The 19,459-nt window shown below is 36.2% G+C and overlaps 1 protein-coding gene across 1 annotated transcript in view; it reads left to right on the top strand.

Annotated features, from left to right (window-relative positions):
• DPH6 (diphthamine biosynthesis 6) overlaps positions 1-19,459 on the top strand; it is a 224,355-nt gene that overhangs the window by 133,428 nt on the left and 71,468 nt on the right. The window contains exon 13 of the mRNA XM_081313794.1: positions 16,238-16,480. Coding sequence (XP_081169920.1) covers positions 16,238-16,480 — 243 coding nt within the window. The remainder of the gene's footprint in view (positions 1-16,237; positions 16,481-19,459) is intronic.

The raw sequence follows: 19,459 nt of genomic DNA, 5'->3' as shown, positions 1-19,459 counted from the left end.
CACCAGTGAAACCTCTTCCTTTGAATATCTTTAGCGACTGAGTTACAAAATCACAATGAGTAGTAGGTCACAGTGTAAATCACAATGTTTTGCTACCAAATAGCATTTTAATTCTGTGAAAAATTTGAGTTTTTAAATAATTAAGATTTGATGTTTATTTAGCATGTCTTCATAGTCATCGATACTCTGCATTTTTCCCCTAACTCCATTTCCTTTCCTCCTTCCTCCATTTTCTTTCAAACCTAACGGAATGCTGGGAAAAAAAGATTCCATAAATGGGTTCAGATAGGTCTCTGTCTGTTCATTTGTTGTTGTTTTTCTCATGCTGGCTGTGGAATTCTGGGAGTTGAAGTCTACACATCTTAAACTTGCCAAGTTTGAGAAACATTGATCTAGAGACTCTGCTTTTCTCTCCTAATCTTATTGTCATTCCTCCTCCATTTTTGCTTTCCAACCCAATGGAATGTTGGAAAAAAGATTACCTAGAGCAGGGGTCCACAACCTCAGGTCTGTGGACTGGGACCAGTCTGTGGCCGATTGGGAACTGGGCCACGCAAGTGACAGGTGAGTGCATGAAGCTGCATTTGCCCAAGCGGCGATACATGCACAAAACCATCCCCTTCCCTCCCTGCTGCAGCCCCGCTGCTGATCCATGGAGCCAGAAAGCTTGGGGACCCTTGACCTAGAGGGGTCTCAATAGGACATCAAACCAAACACTGAACATAGAATATATTTGGTATGGTGGGCAAAGGCAGCAAAAGATGCCAAAATGGATTGGATCTGTTGTAGGGCTGCAGAGAAGAATATTACAGAAAACATTTCTCCATCCCTATGAAACAGGCCATTAGAATGCTGTTGACTTTCATTCTAAGCCCCCTCCCCTATATGGGTTTTCTGAGCCAGAGCACAATATCTGCAACCAGTGTTCACATACATTCGTTCATACATTCACAACATGCTATTTTGTTACAGAACATTCTAGAAGCCATACCAAAAGCTTACAGCAGACCAACACTATTATTGATTGTAGTCTATATGTTCATGTTTAATGCTATTGAATCATGTACCGTAGGAACTGTTCCTAGGAAATAACAAAAAAATAAATTCTAAAATAATGCATAACCCTGCCGAGAAGACTGCATGGATTTTTCTATATGGTTATCAAGAATCAAATTCAATTCAAGAGACTTTTACCTTTACCTTTAACCTTTACCTTTACTTTACTTACTTCACTTTACTTTACTTACTTCACTTCACTTCACTTCACTGCATATGAGGTAATGGGCTACAAATGATGCTGCTGATAAATCTTAAGAGGGATTTAATCTTTACAGAATTATAGTTCGAGGAAGCCAGATTTCTAGGTAGTATGAATCTTCAAAGTTTTATTGTTGATATATTATTACAAAATACTTTTATCAGAGTCCATGTTTGCATCTAATATAAGTATATATATTAAGTACCTTACAGTGGTGCTAATTTTAGCTGCATTCACAACCTGATCATATCATTGGTTATACAATGATATTCTTTCTCTTTGAAACAAATATTGTCACTAAATAGGAGGAGGAAGTAGCATTGTGTGTGTCCACCACCTTGACTTATTTATAAAACAAGGTGGGAAGTAAATATATAATCCTTGCATTAAATAGAATAGTATTGCTTTGTTGTATAAAATACTATTTATATATTACTTTTCATTATTACAAATCTTGAAATGGTTTATAGCGAACAATGACATAATTGATTTTAAAAGAAAATAAAACTGGTGCTGAAAGAACATGGTATATTTCATTTGGTTCCCTGTTTGTAATATACTATATGTAAAGCAAGTGGCTGAGAATAATATATTCTGCATCAAACCAAATATATTTTACAACTTCTGCCTCCAGTCTCTTTGAATGCCAATTTTTTAGCAAGTCACGGCCTTGAATGGAAGTGTCCATGGAAACTGGAGTGTAGAAATTTTTGGTTAGCTATCCCTGGACATTATATTATTACAGTACTGAAGTAATAGGTTAGTGTATGTTTCAAGAACTGGATGTGCTCTTAGAAGCATTTTTTCTGTTTAAGTGCCACCCTTACATGAGATTATAAAAATTATTAATATACGTGTGTGTGTGTGTGTGTGTGTGTGTGTGTGTGTATATATATATATATATATATATATATATATATATATATATATATATATATATATATATATATATATATATATATATATATATATATATATATATATATATATATATATATATATATATATATATATATATATATGTATGGTAAAGGTTCCCCCGCACATGCGTGCTAGTTGTTTCCAACTCTAGGGGCTCATCTCTGTTTCAAAGCCGAAAAGCCAGCACTTGTCCGAGGACGTCTCTGTGGTCATGTGGCCGGCATGACTAGATGCCAAAGGTGCACAGAACGCTGTTACCTTCCCACCGTAGTGGTCTCTATTTTTCTACTTGCACTTTTACATGCTTTCGAACTGCTAGGTTGGCAGAAGCTGGGATGAGTAACAGGCACTCACTCTGTTATGCAGCACTCGGGATTTGACCCGCCAAACTGCCGACCTTCTGATCGACAAGCTCAGCGTCCTAACCCACTGAGCCACCGTGTGTGTGTGTGTGTGTGTGTGTATTCGTTTTCTGAGGTTTTCGCGGGTGTTTGTATGTAGATCTTTGGTCATTCGGGTTTTTTCCCACGTAGAATTTAAGGTATAAGGTATTCGTCGAAACGTTGCTCTTATACCTTCAATTCTACATGGGAAAAAACCCAAATGACCAAAGATTATATATATATATATATATATATATATATATATATATATATATATATATATATATATATATATATATATATATATATATATATATATATATATATATATATATATATATATATATATATATATATTCATTTTTCCTACCTTGATCAACTATATATTTTTTCACTTATTTTTGGTATGAAACAGTGAAGAATTTCTTGTTTATATTTTTCATAGCTCCCTTCAGTGTAACATAATAATAGGAGGATGAAGGAAAGGATATACATTTCTAATATTAGTTTTTCATCTAAAACTATTTTTGAAGATTTGTAAATTATATATAAAATCTAGGCAAACAAACAGGGCAAGCATGCAAGCGGGTTAGTAGCAATCCTGCTATATGATGGACCATGTCAAATTTATTGTACCAAAATTCTTATATGAATGAATTTTAAGTACACAGACAAAGAAGAATTAGAAATCATGGAGAAGCCGGATCAGGAAAGAATGTGACTAGTAGAGGTGGTCCTCAATTAATGCCAGCATTTGGGACTGGGATTGGGATTATTAAGGGATGCAGTCATAAAGTGTGATGTCACATGACTATGTCACTTAATTACAGAAATTCTGGCACTTCCCAATTGTTGTTAAACAGAATCGCTGTAGATCATTAAACAAGGACATGATGTGATCACCATTTGTGAACTCCAACTCTCTTCCCCATTGATTTTGCTTGTAGGACACCAGCAAAGAATGTTGCAAATACCAATCACATAACCACATGATACTATGATGTAATTGTGAGCTGAGTGCAGAGCACCCAGATTGTGGTCATATGACTGTGGGGATACTGCAACGACTTCAAGGACCAGTCATAAGTACTGTCACAAATTCAAACAATCACTGACTGAGTGATTTAGCAAAGACCAGATGTATTGCTTTCACTGTTCCTTTCCAAAGGAATTCCCTACTCAGATTAAAAGCATCTTTCCATAAGTCAGATTGCTGGAAACTTTTGAAAAATGGAATGTTTTCAAATTGGAGCTGGTGTCAAGAGAAACTTCCTTTTGTAATAACTTACACAAAGAAGTAACACAAAGAGGTTTCCCAAGTTCCTATCCCAGATGATACAGTCTTCATCCCAGATTCATGTGTGCCTTCCACTTGGAGTAGATATAAAGCTACCTTTATAGACGACTAAAGGGGATACTTCCCTAAATCCTGGAAACCCAGAAAGCCACTGGGTGTACTTCTGTGGATGAATGTTGCCCTGGATCATATGCATGCTAATGTGGGATTAGGACAGCTTCTGTTATCAGTACAGGGAAATATTTGTAGCTCAGTGTTGAAAGGAGAGGTCCCTGGTGTTTTGTGACCTAGTTATCTAATTTGAGTAATGAAACATCTGCAAGAAAATAGCCAAGCTCAGAGAGCACCAAGGACCCCTCAGTTTCTTTTATCCTTTCTACACAATTTACTCTTGCTTATATGAAATAAATGAAAAGGACTATAATCTTCCCTATATGTCAGGTAGGACTTTCTTTTGGACAATAATTTATTTTATTTATCTGAATTTATTAGTCACCCAACTCCAACTCCAATGGACTCCAATAACACAGGCACTGTTTTTATCTATTTTTATTATTAAAAGATCTGTTTTTTTTATTTTGCTTTTATTTTTGGATTTGCTGCAATGACTCAAAAGAGAACAGAAAACATAAAAAATGGAATATACTGTATCATTAATGTATTGCTAAATACAATATTATACAAAAAGGTCTAGTGATATACAAAGATGTTTAAATTAGTTGGGAGAAAAATGTTTTCTAAATGTTTTCCTATTAATCTGCAGATAAATATGTTTTCATTTTCCCTATGAAAAATATGGGTAGTTTGTATACTCTTGAACTAATACAAATTGGTCCAGTAAAGAGTGCAGGTGCCCCAATTATATATAATTCTAATACTTCAGGATTTTCAAGTAATCATTCACCTGTCTTAAAATGAACTATCACTCATCCTGAGAGAAATCACACAAGGTCTGTTGCATATGCACTCCATATTGTTTCCTTATGGCAGGGCCCCAAATCATCTGTAATGTTGTGTTAGAAAACAAGTGTTTGGATAAATAATAATGACTTGACCTAAAAATGTTGCTGCTTCTTTTGGTCACATTCCTAACATATGATTGCCATTATCACCATTTACTTTGTCTTAAAATCTTTTTTAGTCACTACCTAAAAATGTTGCCTTTACCCTTTGCAATTAATCTTCCCTCAAATCATTCTGTTTTTGAAGTCTCCAGGACTATAGTCAATTATCCAGTATGTCATAGTTGTTTATTTGTTGCCATTAGATATAAAACAAATAGTCCATTGTGGTAAGTAGTAAGTATTTGTGCCATCCTTTTGCTTTCTTTTCCTTCAGTATATTTTGGACGTTTTATAAAAGGTATGCTCCAGGATTTCTTCCCATTCAACTATTCATTTCTCTTTCCACCTGGTAGTTCTAACCTGTGTAGAGCCTTTGGCATTGTATCTGTTCTCATTTATATTAATAAGACCCTACAACTTAGAGTGTGCTGTGGATTTCATTAGTATGCTGCTAATCCTGTCTTGAATTGCATTAATGAAGATATAAGTAAAATAAGACTTACCATCAATCCCTACAGCATCTTCCAAACTCCTTTCCCAAGTTAATGTAGAGGGATTTTTTCATTTGAATATTTTTTTGTTTTCTTTGCTACTTTATTATATAAAAAAGTTATTTTCGTTTTGAGTGTGCTAAATAGAGAAACGCCTACATTTTCCCCAATTCTTTGGTGTATCTTCATACGTACTGCTGATTCTGAAAATGGCACACAAAGTTCTTTATCTCCTAATGGCTTTGATACACATATCATACATCCTGGGTTTTTGATCTACAGGCAGTTTGTATATCTGTTTTATCTGATTGTGAGTCTAAGTTACTCACAGAGGAATCCTTAGGTCTCTCGGAACTGAGTAGCACTTGAGTAGGACCAGGGCTTTTTTTCTCATAGAACGCTTAGAACGGAGTTCCGGCACCTTTTTTGGATGGAACCTTGTAGAGTAGGCAAGGCGGGTTGTATGACATGTGTGAGTTCCGGCACCTTTTTCTTTTACAAAAAAAGCACTGAGTAGGACTATTGTCATTACTGCAAAAAGTTCATAAAAGTTCATGGCTGTAATTCTGGGCTTAATTATAGTACTATGTTGAGGGCTACATGTACAGAGTAATCTTAATTTATTTTTTTAATGAGGAACAGTTTGAGGTCTTTTTGTCATGTTATCTGTTGTAACATTTCTGTAATTTGACATTGAAATAAGAGTTTCAGTACATTGTAGCCAAGCAATTACGGTATTATGCAAGTAAATATGTGTAATAGAACCTTGATAGCTTTTGAAATGTCTTTATTATGAAGTTGACAATAATACTAGTTAGTCTGCAGCATTTTTTTTTATTGCTGATTCCTTTCCCGTTGATGGTTTATCCAAAAAGACAAAACCTATCTATTGTGTCAATATCTTCATTGTCAATTCTAAAACTATATTTTTGGCACTTATTCTCATTCCTTTGGTCTTCTAAAGTGCTATTACTCATTCTTAATTTTTTAAGGAAAAAAACTGCTTGTTTCAGTAGTTTCTACAGCTGCCTGAACAAAGTAGAGCAGTAAGGTAAGATGCATTTGTATAATTTATAAATTATTTTGCATACATTAATTGTTGCAGGAAAAGGTTTCTGAAAACTTGATTTGCTCTAGAAAAAAGATTGATGTAACCAAATGCAATTTTACTATCGTTAGCTAAATATAAGGGACATAGGAAGAACGAATTACCATATATTAAATTAAAGATTCACCACATTAAAACGGTAATCCATTTAGAAAAGGTAATTTCTCTCTAACTTAATCAGCGAAAGTCTTTATTGCCTGAAGTTTAAATTGATTTAAACCTTCAATAAGGTCAGAGGTGCACATGGCTGACCAGAGGCAGCCAATTAACACATTGTCAGATGTGCTTATTTACCTTGATTGAACAAATGGTGGTTTATTTGACTTGGGGGAGCAAGAACGGGTGGTACTGAATCTTGGTGAACTCTAACCTCTCAGAGGGCAGCAATCATTCAGACATCAATCTATTTAGAACAAAGACTCTTAAGTTTATGTGGAATTGGCTCTTTACCTAGAAACAGGTGAATTACTACTTCTGATCAGGTAATATGCATTACCTGGGGCACATATATTTGCCTTTATTCATGAATATATATACTGTCATTTAATTTTTTTCTAAAGAGGTTTTAAGGCTGATAATAGTGAGTGCCTGATGATCTATATTATCATACCCATATTACAATAATATGATTATTCTATCAAAAATTATTCTTCTTAGCTCTTGGGTATCTTGGATCCTTTTGGATATGTCCAAATCATAATATTGCTAATTAGCAAACCTTTACCTTTATTGACACATTGTAAATAGTAAGCTAAAAATAATGCTTGTATAATCAGACATGCAATAAATAACAAATATAATTGTTGGATTGTAGTATAGAGTAGGAAGACTATATAGTAACAAAGACACTTCATAAATATTGACCACAGTCATTGGATTTATTTATATATATATAATGAATTAATAAAATATATAACTCTGCAGGCTTGAATCTTCTAGTTTAAAAGACATTTCCCCCCAAAACACTTAACTCTTTATGTCCATATATTCATTCCTGCCCTTTAATAGTATTCTTCTAATACTAATTTCTAAAGCAGTATTTTGAAGTTGTGGCTTGTCTTCCATACAGGGATTAGTTTAAATTATGGATCCATTGCTGTTTCATCAACAATCCTTTTTCCTATCTCTTGAGTTCTGGGTTGAGCACATATGTTCAATATTGGGTTGAGATTTAGGGGAGAGAATGGTTCAAATGGCTGATGTTACTAAAGTAATATTAATAATGTTCAATATTCCTTCCAGGAGTTAGCTGCAGTTTAAAGAATGTTGCCATGCTGGGAGGTCAAGGTGCTTGATTTTAGCTATTTGTAGCTGAATGTGTGAGAGAAAAATTGCCTGGAAGAGTTCCATTGGAATTCAGGAAAAAAATCAGAAAAACACTACTTCCAACTATAAGCTGAAAATAAAAAAAAGAAAACTTGGCAGCCATGTTAATGTATATTAAGAATGTGGCCTCTTCCTAATAAACTTAGCAAATGAAAGTTTGAAAGTGTGCTGAATAGGAATCAAATGGAAATTTAAAGCAACCCTTCTCTTATCCTCTGCTATAGTTAGTAAGCAATACTGTATGATATATTTTGCCATGCTTCTAATTTCCCTGTGATGGAGTGTTTCAGGGACACACATGCTTCTCATTGCTTTATCATGTTGTTATTAAACATCAGGAACATACTCCTTGATATAAATGGAATCTATTAGTTTTACTTCCATTATGAAAGTAATGAACTGTAAAGTTTATGTGCATGAGCAAAATATAATGCTAATACAGAGAAACTGAGCATCTTCAGGCTGATCTCCCTTTAAAAGGAAAAAAAATCATCCAGTCACCAATTGTGTCCATGTTTCAGATCAGTTACCTGGTTCTTACGATTCTCACCTTCCCCAGGACCAGCTAATCCAGGAGTGTCAAAATCACAACATCACATGATGTCTCATAATTTATCATGACTTTTTTTCCATTGCCGGCAATGGGGTGGATGCAGTTTTGCCATGACGCACCCAGCCTGTGGGCCGGCAGTTTGACACCCATGACCTAATCCCTTGCAGTATCATAGATGAAATTTTACTCTTTTCACTGGATGTTTTCCTTTGCCAGACCTTAATAGTCCTGATCCCAGAAACCTGTTAATCCCAGTACAGATGAAAAGCTCCTTGAAATGATGATTCTTCAAAGTCCTATCCAAGACCAGGGATATGTGGCCGTCTTTACCAGGTCTAGTTCTTTATAGATGCTATTTAGACAAAGTAACACAAGGAATGTAGACAAAAGGAGAATCCCAAAACAATGTAAATGACCTGGAAATATGCACAATGCAATTAATTATAAACAAGATTCCATCACTATCACATTCTCTTAACACCACCAAAGCTTAAATGAAGAAAGAGGAACACAGCAATTAAAGCAAGCTGGACTAAAAAAATGATGATCTATCTACAGGGCAATATATCCATGCAATCCAGAATATAGACCTAAACCTCAGCAACTCATTATGTTTTCCTAGCTTCTACATAAAGTCTGATGCTATCTGAGGCAAATCAGATCAAGTGTCTGAAGAAACAATGTTTGGAACTTAACTGTTCCAGGCAGATTTTGGTTGCATATGCCATAGCTATACAGCAGTTTGATGAAGTTAATGCAGCCATCGGATTAATCAAACTAAAGTTTATGAGGATAAACTTTACCGGGTAGTCTTGCATCATATGGATCAGTACTTAGAACCCGTTGGAGGAAAAGTAAACATTTTGTAGATTCAGAACCACCATTGCTAGACCCTTTGTTAATATCAACATGATGGTTGATTTGTAATTAGTATACAATTGTAAGGAGACAAATATCTATTTTCTAAATGGCTTCTGTGTAAAAGGAGTGTTGTTACCAAAAGCTATTTTTTTCCATTTGATGTTACAAACCATTTGAACAGGCTACAAAGTATATCTATTTGCCATTAAGTCTTCTATATACTGTATAAACAAGTATCTAGTTCAGTTACCTGTTTTCTGTTACGTATTCCCAACCCTGTTTATATCTTTTGAAAAATATAGACTAGTACTTCAAAAATGAGAACAGTTAACACAGAATTGGAATCTAAAGCTTGAGTAGTTTTCTTCAAAGTGATCCAAGAATTGTTTTGAACTTTTAAAATATAGTGACTACATGGTTAATTTTACCAGAAGTATCCAGGAGACTTTCACTGCAATGTTATCTGGTACATATTTCAAAATACTGACAGTTATTTTATCATTAATTAGTATTCATATTATGTCTCAAACAATCTGTTCAAGAATGAGGGAAATGAACTGGTTGAACAGCTCTTCCTATCTGATAATTAATGTATGGGGTGGGGGTCGATGTGCATGCAAAACTGAGGTCAAACAGGAAGTTATTTTTAGTTAAATAAAGTAAACGACTTACACTAGGGCTTTGCCTTGACTACAGGTTTAACTTTGGAATAAACCTGTAAAAAAAGGAAATATCGTCCTGTTAAATAATTTCTTTTTGAATTTGTTGCTCATCTTGTCAATATGGCACTTGATAGCTGGCTGGACTCCCTTGTTCAATGGCACGCATTTTTAAATAACACACATCTTTTTTTTTCCCTTACAAAAACCATTTGTTCTTTTACACAAAAACATTAATTGCATTCTTTTTCTTCCAATTTTTTGGTTTTATATATATAGAGCATGGCAAAACAATATTTTATACATCTTAAACAATTTAAAAATATAGTTGCTGAATGGCTGCTAATCTATTATATATTCTGCATTTCTTCCTCCCCCTCTTCAGCTGCTAATCATAAATTTTGATTGCCAAATAGTTTAACATACTCTTCCAATAGTTACATGTGTGAGTGTTCTTTGAATTGCAGGCAGTTTTATAAGGACAGATTTGGAGTTACATATGGGTATTCACATGGTTTGATTGTCATGAGTTGTTTTTTTTAAAAAAAAAAATAAGCACAATGTTCTGCACATAATTTCCCAGAAGGGAATTTATATTAAACTAATCTGTATTAGGATAAAATTGAAAGCATTGATTATAACCACTAACGTCCTTGTACCAAATAGTAAAGACCATTTTTTTTCAGAATCTCTTTATCATGTGCCTTTAAACTTTGACTCGTTTTAATAGTTTTACTCCATGACTGTTGCTGGGATTTTTTTAAAAAAAAAAAGCCTAAGGTTTGAAGTGTATTTTGTGTGGCTTTTATATTTTTATTTTGATTGTCTTTATTTATGACATTGTATGACATCATCTTGAACTATAAGAGAAGAGCAGAACATCAACCCCTTCCTGGCTTCAGACTGGCTTACCTAAGGAACTGTCTTTTCCCAACAGTTTCTATCCATCCTCTTCACTTTGGCAGGTTGGGCATCTTGCAGGTACCATCAGCCAAGGAGTGGCAGCTGGTAGCCATCAGGAAACATCCCTTCTCCACTGTAGCCCCTCACCCTTTGGAACGTTCTTCAGAAATTAGGATGGCCCCAATCCTGTTAGCCTTTCATAAGCGTAAAAACCTGACTATGTGCCCAGGCCTGAAATCTCAAATGTGTTAAGGGGCCCATTTAGTGGCTATATTGACAATTTGTCATGATAATTTTCTCATCTGCTGTATATATTTATTTTAGCAATAGCAATAGCACTTAGATTTATATACTGCTTCACAGTACTTTATAGCCCTCTCTAAGTGGTTTACAGAGTCAGCATATTATCCCCAACAATCTGGGTCCTCATTTTACCAAAGGATGGAAGGCTGAATCAACCTTGAGCCTGGTGAGATTCAAACTGCTGGCAGCCGGCAGTCAGCAGAAGTAGCCTACAGTACTGCATTCTAACCACTGCTCCACCACTGTTCTGTTTCTAAGTGTTTTGTTTTAGAATTATTCACTGCCAAGAGTCACTTTGTTTAAAATGGGTAGCCCGTTGAGTTCAATAAATATTATGTAAACTTATCTGAATAGAATCTTATCATTCTGGATGGTTACTGGTTTCATGCAAGGAGCAAAGTAGAGCAGTTCACAGTGCCAAACAACATAGTTGCTTGTTCGTTCATAGCTAGAAGTGTCCCTTGGGTATTACTGAATCAGTGAAGGAGGAGAACTGTTCCTTGAGAGCCCCCCCCCCCCGTCCAATACATGGGAAGTTTAGTAGCATGCTTGATAAAAATAAAATCTATTGGAGTTGGAAGAGATTGCACTTGGTGAGTCTTTCCAGGGGATTCAACGGTTAAACCTGAGACCAGTTTTTGTGCTGCAGGAGAGGCTGTGAAACTACAAATGTGATAAGCAATATCAGACTGCTATTAGAAACAGCAGACCCACATTTTTCTCTTTCCTGTAGAAACAAAAGACTTTTTGACAGGTACTCCACTTCTTTTGTCATATTAGTTGGCTTTTGTGATGAACTTGTAGATCAGGCATGTCAAACTCACGATGTCACGTGATTTTTCCCCCCCATTGCCGGCAATGGGGTGGGCATGGTTTCGGCGTGACGCATCCGGCCCATGGGCCAGCAGTTTGACATGCCTGTTGTAGATGACTCTCAATAATTGAGGAAGATGTATTTCAAATATTTCATATCAAAATTTGTAAATTTCTAAGCCATGGACTGGATAGTGGTGTTAGAAATAAAAAAAAGTACTTTTTGTTAGCTTTGAAGACTTATTCTGCTTTCAAATGATTTAACACGACTTAAAAACAATGTGTGTGTGTGTGTTTGTGTATAAACAGTCACAAAACCTAATCACAGCAGCCTCTTTGTTCAATAATCTTAAGAAAGTCCTATTTAAATTAGAGATGAAACAAAATTAAGTATTACTGAGGGCAGCTTGAAGTTTTGCAAAGCCTGGTCATTCTATTGAAAATGAATTCTTGCTTTAAGTTCATGTGTATAAATAGGTTCATGATGTATTATGGTTTCAAAATGAATGAGTGATTATTGTGTCAGTACTGACTCTTAGCAACCATATTAGTTAGAGCCTCTTCAGGATGATCTATCCCTGGGGTGTCAAACTCAATTTCATTGAGGGCCGCATCAGCATTGCGGTTGCCCTCAAGGGGCTGGGTGGGTATGGCCAGGGTGGGCGTGGCCTACTGGGTGGGTGTGGCTAGAGTACGTATGGCCTACTCGGTGGGCATGGCCAGCTCTACATCGTTCACATCAAGGGTGCCTATGGGGGCCTGGGCAGGAGTGGGACAGATCTGAGGGTCTCTGGCAGAAGGAGGGTCTCTGGGCCAGGGCCAAGGCAGTGGGGGCCGTTCCCTCACTGTTTCCAGGATGGCTTCATGGGCCACTTGAAACCACTTTGCGGGCCGAATCCGGCCCCCGGGCCTTGTGTTTGACATGTCTGATCTATCCTCAACGGGTCCCTTCAGGTCTCCCGACTGTTCACCCAATCATAACTTCCTTCTGGTCATCCTTTTCTTATATTTCCTGCCATCTTTCACAGTATTATGGAATTCTCAAAGGATATGGCTCTTGCATAATGTATCCAAGGTATAATCTGAGCATGCTCAATTCTGATTTCTGTATGAATAGACGTGACACAAAATCTGAATATTTGTTCCAAGGCCTTCATTGCTGTCTTATCCGATTCTGGCCTAAGGCAATATTTCTTGATTACTAGTACCTTTGCTCTTGAAAATAAATCTTTAAAAGTTAGAAGCTATTGACCAATTCAGGATTTTCATTGTCAATTTCTAAGGCTGGTTACTGTTGCCATTAGTTTGATTTTCATTATGTTTAATCATTGCTCCATTTTTCATTTTATTCCTTGATTTTCATCATTAGAGCTGGCAGATCATCTGGATTTTTAGATACAAAATAGTATCACTAGCATAATAGAGGTTATAGATGTTTCTTCTTCTAATTTAAAAATCATGCTCGTTTTTTTCCTGTCCAACCTTCCTCAATATATATTCAACATACTGTATATGTGGAATAAATAAGAAGATACAATCATATTGCATTTCTCAGCAAACCTGGTACGGGTCTGTTACACTACATTCCATCAAGACTGTCACTTTGTGCTGTGTATAGGTTTTCCATGAGGATAATGAGATGTTTTCGGATTCCCATTTTCCCAAGAATATTCTACAGCCGGACATGGTCAATGTAATCAAAGATTTTCTATAATCAGTAAAGCACACCTTGATCTTTCTTTCTTTCTTTCTTTCTTTTTTTATGTATTCCTTGGCTTTTGCAATTATCCAATATTCATCTTAATGCCTCTTAATCTTCAGTCTTTTCTAAATCACCTTGAACATCTGGGATCCCTCGTTTTATGAACATGAATGATCCCCAACGTTAGTATGTAAAATCAAATTTCTTCCTGAGATGTTTGCCTGCCTTACTGACTTTGGCTTCTCTTCTTGGCAATTCCCTGTTTGTTCTGATACCAATTTGATTTCTTCGGTTCCTACATCTTTGGCAGTCTCTTTTCACATTCATGCTTAACAACTTTTTTCACTCTGCAATTCCTCTGTTTCTGTATCAAAGTTAGGACTTCAAAATGGTGCCTTATGTTCTTGAAAAAAGTGGGTATATGCTCATGATCATATTGTACAAACTCATTTTTGTTCTGCTTTCACTTGAATGGAACTTGCACGTAGCAACTTGCACTGCTTCATATCTGTTTCCTAAGCCGTATGTTTTCTTGATTACTATTTCCAGTTTTGACATCTCAGTCTCTAACCATAAGCAACATATTTACTTTTTAATTATATATATAATTAGAATTAGAACTCCCAGTCTCCTGGTTTATGTCAGGTCATGTCAAACTGCCAGCCTGCGGGCCAGAGGCATCACGCCAAAACCACGCCCACCCCATTGCTGGCAATGGGGAAAAAGTCACGATACATCACGCAACATCATGTGACGTCCCGAGTTTGACATGCCTGGTCTAATGCCTTAACCGCTAGATAAAACTGTGTGTTAATTGCCTGATATATATTTATACTTGCATGTTATTTTGATTTCAGATTAATTTGACCATAAAACCTGTCAGAATCCCCTTCTGAGTTAGTAGTTGAAGTATGAATAGATAATGAGCCTAATTGATATTATTCAGGCTTTGCTATATCCTCTCCAACAAGGAAAGCAACAATATTCTTTCTTTTTCATTTCATGAGTACTAAACAATATGATTTTTAACTGAAAGTGTCCAGTTCTCATCTATTTCACTTTGTTGATGCCTGAGTTGATTTATTTCATTTTTCACTGTGTTGAATTTCCTCAGGTTCATGCTACTTACATTCCATGTTCCCATTGTAATTATTTATTTGCATCTTTGGATTTTCCTTTTCTGTCTGTCTACCTTTGGCAACAAGTTGTCTCAAAAGCTTTAATCTAATCACACCATAAATAATATCAGTACTGCAAAAGATCTTCAGCTCTTTCTTATTAGGATGTTGAATTACCTGATGGTTTCGTCATATGGCACTAAAGCATCACTCAATTTAGTTTATCTATCTAAATAGTTTATTTGGTAAAGTTCAGGAATGAGTTACTACTTCCTTCTCCAACTGCAGAATGAAATGATGCCTTTGCTATAGTCACTGAAGTGATCATCTTTAACCAGCATTTTCTTATATCGCTGCTGCCCAATATAGGTATCTGTTTGCTTTAATTGGAGACCTGGGAGGACCATCATACCTTGAATGACTGTGCTGGGAGTGCATACTCTTCACATATACTTTGCCAGTCTTGGCTCATGCTTTTTAGGAACACATACTTCCCCATTTCCCATGATGACACAGCATAGCAGGACTTCAGGCTCGTAGGGAGGGAATTCCAAATTATCTGGTTTTCAAGTCCAAACAAGGAACATGAATTCATCTGCAAAGAATTTGATAACCAGGAAAGCAAGTAATAAGCAGTGTACTACAAGGTGTTTTTGTGACTGTAGTCAAAATGCTGGCAGCCAGCCACATTCTGAAACAAGTTTCTAGCAGTCTCTAAGGACAAAGCAATATAAAATGCATTGAAAGAACCAAGCCTTGATGTAACCATTGCATAAATGATTGAGGCTAAGTCTGTTTATTCTTGAAATTACTTCATTAGCAAGTATGATAAGCTGACGGAAAACATTGATGGCCTATACTATTATGTCGGACATTCAAGAACAAAAAAAATATACTGTAACTCCCTTAAAATTTTTATGTGAAATAGCAAAGTAAGAAAAACATAATGATCTGCTAACAGTTTACATAAAATAGTAGGTACGTCAACTTAATTCAATCTACTGCTTAATTTTACATCACATTTTCATTCTATAGTATATCACTATATTGGGGGCTCATGAAACCTTGGGAATCAACTCTGCCTTAAATTAAAGTGAATTCTTGTAAATTAGAACATTTAAAGCTTCCCCTCTCTCCTTCCTAGTTGACAGATTGTAAACAAATTTACTTCAAACATGACACAAGTCTTCATATTGATACCTTGGAAATATTATGACATTATGTTAGTCTACATATTTCTAGATTGGTCTGTTCATTGGCGATTTGTCTGAGAATAGTTATGAATATGTAAATATCTACATTTAACTTTCCAAATCCAAATGTGATACAATGCTATCTTTTTTACAGTGTAGCTAAATCCCTGCCAGAAATTATCTTCAGACTGATATATTTTTACTTAAGTTAAAGATAGTAACTTTTAATTAGAAAATATGGAATACTCTTTTAAAAAAATGTTTTCTTTATTACTTTTTTCTAGGTTGAAGATACTCTGTATTGTGCTGGACAAATTGCATTAGTACCCTGCACTATGCAACTTACAAGTGGTGGCATCAAAAAAGAAGCTCTGATGTCTTTAAACCACGTTGAAAGAGTCCTGAAAGCCATGAATCCGAAGGCTGAACTTCATCATGTACTCATGGCAAATTGTTATGTAACAGACAGCAAGTACATTGCTGTTGCTGAAGCTGTATGGCAGAAGAAATTAAAAGAACTTATAAAGGTATATATATATATATATATAATATCAATTTTTTTCTGCTTTTCTGCTTTCAAAGAAACAGTTTAGAAAATGCATTTATCCATGACTTGAACTGAAATCAAAATGTTCTCAATGCCTTTTGGTGAGGTTCAAAAAGACTGATAGAATAAGGTTTGATTGAGCTATTATGCTTGGGCTCTTACATTTCTATGAACTGCTGAAACATTAAACTGTTATAATCATCAGCAAGTTCCTCTGAATTCCATATAGCAAAAGCTAAAAAAGCCTGAAAGAGCAACCAATTCCATGTGGACATTTTTAAAAGAGGATTTAGAGTCTGAATCAAATGTACATATATGCTTTTTCCTTTTCACATTTCATAAGAGTAGTTTTCGCTACATTTCTGCTTTTTTTCACTACATTTTTTTAACTTTCACAGAGAGGATCTGTGGAGTTTGTCTTTTATGGAGTAATTTTTATTTTATTCACAATCAGTTATAATGTAATAAAGCTTACAATTATTATACTTCTAACAAAGAGCTTGCCATCTTAAGCATTCATAAAAGAAATTTGGAGTATAAATCAAATAAATAAAATTAACAATATACTGTAATTAAGATTAAATATGATATACATAACCCCTGTTGGGGGGAGCTACTCGACCAATAAATTTTCATGAATCCCTTTGGTGACTAAAGCTGTCCAAAATATTTTGAAATTGAACTGTTTTGAATTAGGATCACCATTTTTCTCAGTCAGAGGAACTTTTTCAAGGTCAAATTTCTATGATAGTAATAGTAGTAATAGTAGTAGTAGAATAATATTAGTAATAGTAGTACTAGTAATAATATTAATAATACACATTACACGTTTCATCCATAATCACCTGGCCATCGAAACTGTGTGATTATGGATGAAATGTGTAACAATGATACCTATTGTCATCGGGGCACTGTGAACCGTGTCCAAAAACTTTGCAAAATACATCAAGAAACTGCAACTTTCTGCAATAACTCCAGCAATGCTACAAAAAACTATGCTACTCAGAACATCTGCCAGGGCCCCCCCTGCTCCTGGTCCCACTGGTCCTGCTGTACGTTCAGGGGTTGCACATTTGGGTCCTGCTGCTGCCACCCTTGCTGTTGTCCTCCCACCAGCTTCTGATCTCCAGGCTTCTGCACCACCCCCCAGCTGTTGCAAGGCTTCTATTAGCTGGGACAAGCTCAGAGGTTGTTGGCCTTTCACTTGTGGGGGCTTCCCAACCTCCCATTGCTGCAGAGTCCCCAGGCTAGGGTCCTCTGTCTCTATGGGTCTGGAGGGCTTGGCAGGGGATTCTTGGGTCTGGCAGGCAGTCTGATCTACAGGCAGGATTTTCCACTCACCCGAGTATTCAATCTCAGCTGGCCTGGCTGCTCCGCACTGGTCTGGGGAATACGATGGGCAGGATTCTCTCTGTCGTCGTCCCACTTCCTCTGCCTTTGAAGCCCTTGGGGATGGCAAGGCTGCTCCGAGGCACCTGGTGTCTCCACTGGGCTTAATCCACTCTGATGACCAGACCATTTCTCCTGGTTGTTTGGGTCTAGCTCCCAGCTGGGAGGATTGCTGAAACTCTTTCCCTGCCGGCTTCTTCGCTGGCCCTTCCCCCACTTGGGTGGCTGCTGGTGCCAGGGAGCTGGCTTCAGGCAATTTTTCTCCCTCCATTATGGGATCTTCCCCAACTCTTTGCCAGACTGCCTCCCACACTTGGAGACAGGGACCAGGAGGTCAGGACTCCCTAATTAGTTTAAAAAGTGGTCTGGATTCCAGCTTGATGTCAAGTTTCTGACGTATGGGCTTTTCAAGTGACTCTGAGGCATTATTTACCTTAAAAGTCCTTTATTAGACTAATACACTAGCAAATGCTTTCTCGAAGGAAGCTGGAATCTGAAATCTCCGCCCCTTGCACAATATATTAAAACACAATTTTCCACCTTTCTAATTTTGTCATTAATCATATTCTCCAATTAATTTAAAGAATCAGTTTCCCTCCCGTTAGAAAACCCGCCAAGGTCTTATCTTCTTTAGTTAGAGATGGCCTTGAAGATACAATCCTCCTCTTTCCCCCTCCCAACTTTAAGCTGAATCTCTTAAAGCAATACACAAGTTTAACATATGAAATGGCTACTTCTTCATCTCTTGTCAAGCAATAACATTCGATGTTTGCAGCCTTGACACAATCTTTCTCCTTTCCTTTTGTAGTACACCGCTCTTTTAAAAAGTTTCTGTGGGGACCTGAGACACTGGGGAAAGTAAAACTCATAAAGTAGCTAAATTTGATGGTTACACTGTGCCACTATGAGTTAATTGGACAATGTCAAATATCTTTCAACGCTTGTCAACCCCAAGATGTAGATCAGGCAAATCAACTCCACTTTAAGAGTAAGACTACTTCTATTAAAAGGTTGCCTACAGTACTTGAATCTTGGAAGTCTGATTATGTTTTACCTCCTTCCTTTCTTAAACTGAATTAGTGGTGTGTCCATCTTGAGAAGTTTATGTATACCATCTTCACTATTTGGATTTAATCAGTGTTTTCATCCTTATTGCTTTGGTAATGGATTTCTCTCTCCCTGTCATCCTCCTTACTCTCTACAGCATATAATCTGACCAAAGCATTATTGACAGATTCCATTAGAAAATAAATGCAGAGGAAGGAAAAAACATTTGCTATCCTTAAATGTTTATAAGTCTAGAAAAAATGTAAAAACATGGGACATCAGTAACCTTCCAAAGGCTTATGAATAGAATTCTTCCAGGATAAGGTAGTTGGTGTAAAATATATTTAGATGACATAGTCATGTAATATGAAAGCTGGGAGAATGTTTAAAATGTTTAGAGAAAATCATAACATGCTTAATAGAATCAGGTCTGATCACCCGATCACAACCCAGAAGAATTATCAACTGGATTTTACACAATAGGAAATGAGAAAGCAAAACATGGAAAGGTTAGCAGCCCTAG

Source organism: Vipera berus (genome assembly GCF_964194415.1).
Source record: "Vipera berus genome assembly, chromosome: 1".
Taxonomy (NCBI): domain Eukaryota; kingdom Metazoa; phylum Chordata; class Lepidosauria; order Squamata; family Viperidae; genus Vipera; species Vipera berus.
This window is presented reverse-complemented; position numbering and strand designations above follow the sequence as displayed.